At 41.4% G+C, this 12283-nt stretch overlaps 1 protein-coding gene across 1 annotated transcript in view; it reads left to right on the forward strand.

The window, feature by feature from the left end:
• LOC147030882 (sushi, von Willebrand factor type A, EGF and pentraxin domain-containing protein 1-like) overlaps positions 1–12283 on the forward strand; it is a 106064-nt gene that overhangs the window by 32319 nt on the left and 61462 nt on the right. The window contains exons 9-12 of the mRNA XM_085875418.1: positions 702–776; positions 5851–5933; positions 11078–11204; positions 11295–11365. Coding sequence (XP_085731544.1) covers positions 702–776; positions 5851–5933; positions 11078–11204; positions 11295–11365 — 356 coding nt within the window. The remainder of the gene's footprint in view (positions 1–701; positions 777–5850; positions 5934–11077; positions 11205–11294; positions 11366–12283) is intronic.

Genomic DNA, 12283 nt, shown 5'->3' on the forward strand with positions numbered 1-12283 from the left:
ACTGACCCCCATCTCAGACAGAGAGCCTTACAGATCTTTCAAAGTCAGTGACATCCCGAACCAGTTTCTGGCTTGGCGACCTGATCTGGGTAGAGTCTGGGTGGTATAATACGTCTTCCACTTAATGATGAATTTCACCGTGAGTGACTCTAGGGGATAATGAGTGACTTTGCAATCTTCTTATAACCCTCTCCTGAACGGAGCTTCTCCACCACTTTATGTCTGACTTCATTGGAAAGCTCCTTGGTCTTCATGTTTGCCTTGTTGGTTGACCAAGTGAGGTGCACCTTAAAACGCCTTCGATAAGTTGGGGAGCTTATTTTTTAAAGTTCAACCACTGATGACATGCAGGTGAAAGCTATTACACTTAATTTGCAACCTTTCAAACAAATAATTTGCTCTTGAAGTGATTTAGTGTTAAATTGGGCAAGGGGGTTGAATACTTTTGCAACTAAGAATGATCTGATTTTTCTCTGTTCATCTAACTTATTCACATTGTATCTGCATTTTTTTTAGTTTTATCACCTTGGAGTAGTTGTGAAGACTCTAAATATTAATTTTAATTTAAAAGCATCATGAAATAAACTAAGATGGCATCAAAATGTGAAAACTTTGGAGGGGTGTGAATACATTTGCAGGCCACATTTTAAAGTTTGTGCCCCAGAATGTGATACTTTTTTTTTTTTTTTTGGTCTATCCAGGTAAAACCTGCAGCCCACAACCATCATGGAATGATACCGATGAACTGATTCACCCGAATGAAACATTTCATCAAGGTAGGTCTACATGCTATGAATGCCACTGAATACAAACCAATTAGAAAGAGAGCTTCAGATTAAGTGTCTTGGAGGGATGAAGATACACAGGGACAGAACGATACATAGTGCAAATATATTACCTCCTCAGCCTGAATTTCTTTTCAATTCTTCTTCTTTTTCTTCTTGCGTATGGCAGCTTAGCTGCCAGGTAGCTATCATTTCTTGGAAGCGCAACTGTGTCGCTGATGCAGTGCCACTCTACCAGCACACACTGGTACTCATTTCGCCGACCTTGGAAAGATGGCAGACTGCGTCATCCACCTGTGTATTAATTCAGCAGCCAACGAGTTTTGAGCTCAGGACCCTAGGATCCCAAGCCGCCACCCTAACCACTAAGCCAACACCAGGCTTTCTTTTTAATTTGTGTTCTCTCTTTACGAAAACAACAATTTCATTTTAAATTTGTATGAAGCATTATAAAAGAAATCACAGACGAATTTAAGAGTAAAACAGATAAACAAATTTTTAAAAATCAGAGTTCATATAACACCACTCCACACTGTCTTGAGAAACAAGGACGTGGGCATGGTCTGTGAGCGGCAAATTGGATTGGTCGTGATGGCGTAAAATGCCGGAATATTTTGTCCAAGTACAGTACTGCTAAACGGGAGGGTTTGAAAGTGCTCAAAAAGGCGATTTGTGTTTTACAGTGTTCAAGTACATAATTTAACAGAAATAAAATACCAATTTTAAAGGTAGTCAAAAATTTTTTTTCCAGATATTTACCTCCGTGATGCAGTATTACCCACCACCTTATTTGACACGTTGCAGTGCATTCGTTATTTGTGCCTGTTGTTTGTGTCCTTTATGACATTCTTAAAAACAGTAAGTTTCTGTTTGGAATGATTTTCAAATTTTGTTTGACTGCCAGAGATGCAGACAGAGTAAAAATATTATCTCGCTTCTCTCTGTGCATGCACAATTGGGAAGAATTCAGAGTCAAATTACTGCGAAACTATAGGTTCGTTTTTCCGATTCATGTTCCAATTCTTTTTCAAAATACAATTATCAATTGAAATTAAGTTGTTTCTCGATCATAAACTGATGTTTGCAGACAGAAGGACAGACAGATAGACAGACAGATAGAAGAGAACCAATCGCTTAACCCCATCGCTTTGTGTGCATGGGGTAACTATAACGGCACTTGGTAGAGCATACACCTCCGCCAGGCTGAACAGTTTACGTTTTCTATCCCACTGATGGGCTGTATCTGCATCGGTCCTTAACCAAAATCTAACCGGCTTCTTCTTTTCAACTACCCAATCCATCCACAAAGTTTCATCTCAAGTCATCCGAAACGTTTTGAGATATTCTGCGATATATCGTTTTTTGTCCAATCTCTCAATAGTGAAAAATCACTTAAAAAAAAAATTTGAGTGTCCGGATCTGGGTTTTCACCAAAATCTAATCAATTCGTCCTTGTCACACACCCAACCTGTCTTCCAATTATCACCTGAATCCGTCTGTAACTTTTTGAGATATCCTGCTCACAAACAGACAGACAAAAAAATAGAGGTGAGAACACAAACTCCATCCACCTTCAGTGGTGGAGGTAAAAATTCACATTTCACTTTAATTTTCACGCATCAAAAATACTTTCGGTCTCCTTGTTGCAGTGCGACTTGTTTGAACCCATTCCTTTCCTGCGTTTGAGTGCTTTTCTCATCTTCATGACCAAGTCATGTCCATTTTTACTCCATTTACAGTACATCTCGCTCTCCAAAAACATGGACCAACTTCTATCCTCTAATCCCAACTCTCTTTCTCACATGTGGTGACTTAAATTGTCATTATGCCAGTTGGCTGGGTTAGGTACCTCCTTCACCTGCCATGGAACTTCAGCAAAAGACTTATGTGATTCATTGGGACTGACACAATCTGTCAACTTACCGACCTGGTTCTCAAACAATGGCACACCATCTCTTCGGGATTTGATTTTGACCAATTTCCCTGAAAATATCTGCTGTTCTTCCACTGCAATCGGTTCATCTGACGATATGTTTGTCAAAGTAGACAGCTCTCCAGCAGTTATTAGAGAACCACCTCAGCACCGTCGAGACTGGCATTTCATTCATGCCAACTGGCAGGGTCTTCAGGCAGCCCTCAAACTTCTAGACTGGTCTCCCATCTCTACTTCCAATGACATCAACTCATCCTGGGAATTCTTTCATAGAAAGTTGCTGTCTCTCATGCACAGATTTATCCCATCTCATCTTCAGTTGTCCTACTCTTCCTCCCACCCATGGCACACTGAACCTTGTGGTGAGGCAGTTGTCCTGAAACAACTTGCCTTCTCCTCATGGAAGGCTAATCCAACTGAAGACAATCTCAATTCCTTCCACAAAGCTCGGAACAAGTGTGTGTCTACCCTCAAAAGAGCCAGAAAACAACATCTTTCTCATCTCAAGTCTGAACTCTGAACTCAAAGCAGTCTCCCTCCTCCAAATCCTGGTGGCATCCAGTTAAGTCTGTTTCTGGTGTATGGTCCTCCTCCATCCCTTCCTTACCTCAAATGGCAACACAGCTAAAACTGCAATGTGAAAAGGCCGAATGCTTTAGCTCCGTGTTTGCTTCTAAATCTTGTGTCCCAAACCCATTGCTTTCTGGACCCACCTTACCAGTCACACCCAGCTGTTGCTGGACTCTGTGTCCTTTTCTCCTGACAGGGTAGAGACTATCAAACCTCAACCCAGATTCTGCAACCGGTCCAGACGGCATCAGCCCACGTGTCCTAAAAACCCGCTCCTCTGCTCTTGCTCACCGCTCTCTGTTCTATTCACCCTCTCATTTGCTCAAGGTTATCTGCCATATGCTTGGAAATCAGCAAACATTACCGCTCTGCATAAAAAGATGCAAAAACAGATCCCTGCAACTACAGACCAATCAGCCTTCTCCCAATCATCAGCAAGGTTATGGAATCCATCATCGCTTCAAACATTAAATCCTTACTCTTGTCCAATGGCTTGATTTCTGATCATCAATTTGGTTTCACACAAGGTCGCTCCACCCTGGATATGCTGCTTCTGCTCTCCCAACAATGGATGGAGATCCTCAATGCCAGACATAAAATCGGAGCCATCTCCCCAGATATATTGCATGCTTTCAATATGGTCTGGCTCCCTACCTTGCTCACCAAACTCTCTTCCTATGGTATCCAAGGACATCTCCACTCATGGCTCGTAGACTTCCTCTCCAGTCACAGCCAACATGTGGCCCTTAATGGAGTTCTCTCATCCACTCTTCCTGTCCAGGCTGGAGTTCATCAAGGCAGTGTTCTGGGCCCTGTTATTTTTCTGGTTTTCATCAATGATCTCTCTGACTCTCTGGAAATTCCTCTATCTCTTTCCTGATGACTCCACCCTCTGCTGTACCAGCTGTTGTCCCTCAGGTCGGCAAGCAGCAGCCTCTTCGCTCTCTGCAGATCTGGATAAAATCACAAGCTGTTCCAACACATGGACCATGTCTTTCAATCCTGACAAATCTCACACTCACTGTCTCTCCGAAAAGAGGAGATTGGGTCTATACTCTGTACAGAACGTTGGTCTTAAGCAGTCTCCTTGGCAATTGGGCACAATTATGGACAGGTCACCACTCTGACACAGTATACCAGCATGCTGGCACCCATTTTGCTGACCTCGGAAGGATGACAGGTCGAGTTAACCCCACCTGGTATTAATTCAACAGCTGAGTGGGATTTTAACTCAGGACCCTATGATCCAAGGCCCACCACCCTAACCATTAAACCAACACCAGGCATATCTCCGATATGCCAACACCAGGCATATCAGACAGTCTCCGAAAAGACCGTCTGGAAACCCCCTCCCATCTACTTTCTCAACAATCCTCTTGAAGAAGTCCTTTAATTCAAGCTTCTGGGTCACACTATCTGCCATGACCTTTCCTGGGAAAGCCAAATTTCTAAGCTGGCCTCCAAAGCCAGTCTTGGACTGGGCATCCCCCATCGTGGAAAGTCCTTCTATTCCTTGGCAAACCTGAGCTCCTAACCACATACAAAGCTTTCGTCTGCAGCTTGATGGAGGACTACTCTCTCCTTTGGGCTGGTGCTCCCACCTCTTTCTGAGCTTCATGTTGTGGAAATCAAAGCATTTAGGATCAATGTTATCTCCCGCGATAAGCTTGTCTTTGGGTTTCTCACTCTCTCACCGCAGGCAGGTCAGTGGTCTTTCTGTCTTCTACTATCTCCTCTCCGGCCTCACCCCCCCCCCCTTGCTCTGTCTGAGATATGTCCCTCCCATATTTCCGCAGTGCGCTCAAGGTCTGCCAGCCATCCCCTTCTGGTAAAACTACTAAACTCAAGAATCACTACTCACCTTCACTCTTTTATTCCCTTTTTCTCCCGCCTTTGGAACTGTGGTGGGAAATCATTCAATTTCCACAAGTTGGATCAGCATACCAAAGGAGAATCTTTAATTTTGTATATACGGCGGAAGAACATTGAATGAATCACTGAAATATTCGAATGGACTCCACTGAAGCAGAAGCCCGAAGCAATTCTTCTTGGATACAATTGGACATTCCAAAGAATGGGACGTTGAGACATTTTGCAATTTGTTAAGACATTCCTCTCCCTTTCACAAATGTCCTTACGTCTCTGTTCCCCACTGTTTTTTTCCCTCTCCCTCCCCTCTTGTCTCCTGCTCCCCTTGTTGTACGTTCTGTGTGTTTGCTCTCATTCGAGCCTCGACATTGTCTGCAGAAAAAAGTATTCACATAAGCTTTGGCTAGAAATGTTTGGATTGAGATAATAATTTTCTGTCGTTTCCCTGGACAGATTTCATCTTTTCTGCATCTTAATTTTCTTGGAAATTTTCTCAGAATGTAGATTTCAAATTTTCCTTTATTTTGCAAACATGTCCCTTTTCGAGTGGAATTCAGTTTTGCCTCAGCGGAGACAGATTCATATACCGCAGGTTCTGTTCTCGAAAGTAAATAAGCTCTTGAAATGGTCAGCTTATTTTATCATTCTGTGACAGTCTCCGTATTTCGTCCTTCAATGCTGCCCTTCTTTCAGCGATGTGTCTTGTAACAAGCAAGCAGCTGTTGGACAGAAAACTCAAGGAACCAAGCTCATTCAGAAACTTATGGAGAGAAAAGGTAGGACTCATTTGGGCTTTGTATCTACAAGATGTTTATCTCTGATAATTGTCCCATTATTTCAAAACCTATCTGAAATTACATGTGCAGTTCAATTCAGATGGAAACGTTTTTTTGAAAATTAAGAAAACCCAATTCAACAATTCTCTTCTCCCTCTATCAAACAGATTTGTTGAATAGTATTTATCAACCGGAATATGGATTGCTTTAAAAACAATATTATCCCAAATTGTTATCAGGCCAGATATTTACTATTTATGGACAGAAAAAGAGGGAGGGGGGGTATGCTTATGGTTGTTTAGGGGTTGGAGTGTTGGCCACCTGGGTTCTACATTGATGTCACACATTCATGGCCGTGCTCTATCCAAATCATCGGCACGACTGCAGCAGAACCTAGGCAGAGCATGCATTCGATAGTTTGCCATTGTTCTTCCAAGCGGTACTCAGAACAGAAATTTAGAATTTTTCCAGGGTCCCATGTTCTGAAATTCTACTCTGCTACTCTTGCTTCTTCTCTGCTCTCTTCAACCTCTGCTTCTCATTTGGCCATCTCCCGTCTGCCTGTGAAGTCCGTCAACATCACTTCTGCTTTCACAAAAAGTTCCAAAAGGAAATTCTCTGTCCTCTCGGCCAGTAAGCTTACTTCCAATTGCAAGATCAAGTCATGGAATCCATCATTGCTGCTGATGTCATGTTTCCTGTTTTCAAACAGCCTGATCTCTGACTACTATCAGTTTGAATTCTGTCTCAGTCGATCGACTCTGGACATGCTGCTGCTGTGCTCTCAACGATAAACAAACGTCCTGAATCTTAACCATGAGGTCAGAGCTGTCTCTGGACAAATAATGGGTATTCAACACAATCTAGCATTCTGCTTTACTGGTAAAGGTCACTGCCTGCAACATACAAGGCTGCCTTCATACCTGGTTTTATTAATTTTCCACTCACACTATCAACACGTTGCTCTCAAAGGATCCTTCTCCTCTCCTCTCTCAGGGAAAGCTGGTGTACCTCAAGGCAATATTTTAGGTTCAGTTTTGTTCTTCATAATCATAAACAACCTCCCCGAACCTTTGGGAAACTGTCTTTTCCTTTTGCAGTACCCTCACTACTTGATATGCAGACAGCAGCTGCATCACTTTATGCTGATCTGCAAATGATTAGATGCTGATCTGGGAAATGGAGCATATCCAATCCTGGAAAATCTCAGTTTATTCTGTTGCTCCAGAAGGATCGTCAAACAAACCTATCTCTCTATTTAAATGGTCAGTCACTCAAAAAGGTTCAGCATCTTTCACTTCTTGGCCTTACCATCAGCCATACCCTTTCCTGGGGGCAACCACAAAGCAAAGCTGACATCCAAAACGAGTTGCAGACTGGGCATTCTCCATCATTCCAAGTCTTTCCTTGAAAAATAATAACTACTCGCAGCCTAAAAGGCCTTTGTCTGTAGTTTAATGGATCAAGCACCGTCCTCCCCTATGGGCTGGCACCTCAGCATCATGCTTTTCCTGGAATCTGTGGAATAAAATGCTCTCAACATTATTGGAATCTTCCATAATGAGGCCATGGCATAGGTCAGCTTCTCTCATATTCCAGACAGACTGGTAATCTCCAATATTTTACAACCTCTCCTCCAGTCTTGCTACCTCTGTTCTCTCAGCCCTCCCCAACTCCACAATGTATAGGTCTTTCCAGTAACCCTCTCCTGGAGGAATTTCAAATACCGAGGCAAAATGCATATCTCAATTCGTTCCCCCCCCCCCACTTGCTTTTCCTGAATGTGGATCCACATTCCAGAGACTGTGCAGTCCCACTCTTCCCTCCAGGGCTAAAAACAGGTGGTACAAGTCGAAAATTGTTGAAATGAAAAATTATTTTGGCATCCATATCTGAATTTCTTTGGTTTGTATTGGAACAAAACATAAAAAAAAGCTGAAATAAATTACTAAATCTTAGCTTATTCCACAAAGAAATCCGAAAATGGCCCAGACAATATTATTAGCACCTTTTAGAAGATGCTATAAATAATTAGATTTCAAGCAGGTAATTCTCCTTTATTTTGTAATTGAACTCACCTGCGGTGAGTTGCAGGTGCATGCAATATAAAAACCACTCATTCAACCAGTATGAATAGAGAAAAGGAGTCATTCTACTGTTTTGTGTCTGTGTGTACCACAATGAGCATGGAGAAGAGAAAGAAAACCAGAGAATTGTCTGAGATCAGACACAAGATTGTAGCCAAACATGAACAATCTCAAGGCTACAAGTCCATTTCCAGAGACATTGATGTTGCTGTGTCCACCGTACATAATGTTATCAGGAAGTTTAATGCCTATGGCACTGTCGCCAACCTCACTGAACGTGGGCGCAAGAGAAAACTTAATCAAAGATTGCAGCGAAAGATTGTTCGAATGGTGGAGAAATCACCTCGATCAACTGCCAAACAGATTCAAGCTGACCTTCAGACACAAGGTACGAAAGTTTAAACTCGCACCATCGATTTCCAATCAATGAAAGGGGGTTCTATGGCAGGAGACCCAGGAGGACCCCACTGCTGAGAGACAGACATAAGAAAACTCGACTGGAGTTTGCCAAAATATTTCTGGGAGCATGTCCTGTGGACGGATGAGACCAAATTAGAGCTTTTTGATAAAGCACATCATTTCTATGTTTACAGAAAACAAAATGAAGCCTTCAAAGAAAAGAACACCTTCCTTGTACAATTAGAACAATTGGGACAATTAGTCACCTGTACAATTAGAACATTTATTCAACAAGCAAACACTTTAATATGCACATAGGAGATACTGGACATACAAGACTCATTCCAGATATCTCAAATACATTGAGAATCCTTGGTTCTTATATAGTGTTCAGTGAGACACAGCTCTTTATCATTTTAAATGCTAATGTCACAGTTTGTCAGGTTGATGTATCTCCATATGGAAATCATTTCCAGCTTTTGGGCAGCCATCAGCATTATTTTAAAAGGAATCATATGTATGTATATATATATATATATATATATATATATATATATATATATATATATATATATATATATATATATATATATACATGTATATATCAAGACCAGATGTGTAGTCTCTCTCCGAGCTCAGGAATGACATCAGCACTGCAATCCTTTGGGCACGAAGATGGATCACATACAATTTATGGTATGGGAAGGAGAAGGTTCAACTTCCTTTAAGTAGACACGGGAATATCACGCAACGAGGTACATCTGGATAGTTGCTTAAACCTAACATTCCTTTATCCAGCTTGCTGGTATCTTCTCTTTATCATGTCATAAAATCCTTGAACATATATTTAAATAATAGGAAATGCTGAATCTGTCTTACTGGAAGGTCACTGTGCTCATCATAGCTTTACTGGTCAAAGTTGATCCTTCCATATGAAGAAATGATATGATTATGTTAATTAAAATAGATATATGTTTAAGCACATTAAAATCATATCATATTTGAGTATATTTTCTATTCCAGGTTTAATACATTTATTCTAATACCAAGTTTTAATTATCATCATTTTATTATTTGTCTATCATCCTCAAACCCATTATGCTAATCTTTAGAGAAAACGCATCTACATTGAGATGTTCATTCGATGATTGCCTATGTAGTCTGTTAAAATTCATAAACGATGAGTGTTGTCTGGATGACAAAAAGAGAGGAATGTGAATGCATTTTCTCTAAAGATTAGCATAATGGGTTTGAGGGTGATAGACAAATAATATATTCTTGTTCCTTCATTCCCTTGTTCATCATCTCCAAGAGTTACCCCCACTTGCCCTACTGTCAGGAAATAATCTGCATCGCTTTGCTCATACGCTAACAGCCCGTTTGCTCATGGAGGAAAAACCTCTTGGGGAGAGGAGATATTATTCGTAATAATATTTTGCAATAACATTAATATTATGCTCTGATCATTAGTGTTGTTATTACTTTTGTTATAAAAACTGGACTTGAAAAAACGCCATGATAAGCTCGCTGTCTTAACACGGATATACAGCTCAACACAGATTTCGCCAATGGTGGAAAACCCTCTTGTGGAGGAGGGCAAATGAGGTTGCTCCAACCTCTATCGTGTGACCGTTAGTCCCCCTGTGAAGTTTGGTCGAGATTGGATAAGTAACAACCGAATGTATCGTGGTCAAAAATACAGACAGCCAAACACCAAATGAGTACTGCATTTTAGTATGATTGGCCTGACACTTTTCATTTTGACTCGTACATGTTTCACACTTAATCGTGACCATGCCCATTGCAGTGACCAGTTGATCATGACTGTTGCGGTGTTAATGCACCGTCAGCTTATTTTGATGAATGTGGTTGTTAAGAAGGCCCAGTCACTCGGCAGTCTTTGTGACTGGTTCACGATGAGCTGGTCCGTTGGAGCTTGTGACTGTAGTGGAGTCTTGAGGTTTGTGACAATCGATATCATCATAACCCTCCTTTCCCCTCACCTCTTTGTCGACACCATGTATGTACCCATTCAAACTGCCCTCACTCACACGTATATAACAAGTGGATAACCCCTTATTTAAAATGACTGCTCAATGTGCAGCTAGTGTATCACCGACTTGAACAGATGTCACAGTGAGAAAATGAAATATTTTAAATCTGCCTTTTCACATATTGTTTGACTCAGCTATAAACTGCCATCATGGTCTTCTGTATACAGGGTGAGGCATCAATGTATATGCTGTCCCCATGAATGGACATTAAACTGAGCATCCCGTCTGCTTGCATTAGTTGGTGGACGTTAAAGATACCATGGTGTACTTCAAGAAGAGCAGACGAGCCATTGGCGGCACCCAAACAAATTACAAATTCCTGCCACAACCTACTTCGTCTAACGTCGGGCAGGGCCAGCCTGGGCGAGCCCGTTCATGAAAGACTTGGCACAAAATCTTTCACCGGCCAACCCCATGAGGTGGGAATAATTTAACACCCGAAAGTCATCATCATCTTTTTCACACATTGTGACAGAACAAATGTATCCAGCATAAGACATCCTCAATGTCCAATGAGAAGTTGTCAAAAGCAGCTAAATTCTGAAATGGAATTGTCTGTTTCTTTTTATCGTATCTAAAAATCTTAAACCATGTCAACCTTCAGGATCGAGCATTTTTCCTCCCATCAGAGGCTTCTTATACATTCAGTTGTCCTTCGTGTACGGAAATCCGAGGCACAAATCCCACTGAGTGCAATGATGGGGTGATTGACCTCCCAAACTGCCAAGCTGGTATGTACACAATTAAAGCTGTCCTATCTAAATTTCACCTGAATATGACAGGAAGAAACCCTCAATTAACTAACTGATAATGAAATCCAGTGTGCTGCAGTATACAAGAGCTTCAGCTGGCAAAAGGAAGACTGAAAGTTCCTCAGGAGTTCCAAATCACGGTAAGGATCGATCATTGTGCCATGCACCCTGATGGTTTCTGTGTTCTGCAATACTTAACACCAGGAACCATATATTAATTCATATTATTTCTCCAACAAGATTTCTTATATATATATATATACATACTGTATATTGGTTTGGAACAGTTTTACTCTGGCCAGCATAAATTGTAATGTACATATTTCAGACTCCATCACTTTTTCCAATGTCAAATAATTTTCAAGTAACTCCTTTTGATGTTTCACGATCAAACTGGAACTCTTCACTCTTTACTGCTCTTCAAACTGCCAGTTGAGGAGATACAGGGTGTCCCAAAAAAATATACAACTTTTCATCTGCAAAGAGGATGGTCATAACATATCTTTTTAAAAAAAGATATATGGCTGGATAGAAAGCTGAAAGGTTGAAGTTTATTGTACCAATGTCAAAATTGCCACCAAAATTTAAATTTTGGTATAGAATCGTCGTTTTATTTTAGACCACATGTTTCACGTAGGCTCCACGTTGTCCGATCACTGCCTGCAAACACGTTGTCATGTTCTCCATCACTTTGGGAAACGTTTCCTGAGGAATGTTCTGGATTTCTCGGTGGATGTTTTCCTTCAGCTGATCAAGAGTCTGAGGCCTTGGGTTTCCAGAGATCCTGTCCTTGAGATACCCCCACAAGAAGAAGTCTGGAGGAATAAGGTCAGGGGAATACGGTGGCCACTCAACGTCTTCGTAGAGGGAGATAAAGCGGCCCTCAAAGTGTTGGTTGAGAAAACGCCTTGTTTGGAAAGGCATGGATGTCTTGGCGAAGGATCCTCTGAACGGTGCTCTTATGAATGTTTGTCTCGGCAGAAAGTCGTCGAATCGATTTTTTTGGATTCTGAACGACCGCCTGTCTCACCATTTCCACATTTTCTTCACTGTGACCC

Source organism: Eptatretus burgeri, chromosome 3 (assembly GCF_056783735.1).
Source record: "Eptatretus burgeri isolate ZD-2024b chromosome 3, Ebu_testis_v1, whole genome shotgun sequence".
In the NCBI taxonomy this organism is placed as follows: domain Eukaryota; kingdom Metazoa; phylum Chordata; class Myxini; order Myxiniformes; family Myxinidae; genus Eptatretus; species Eptatretus burgeri.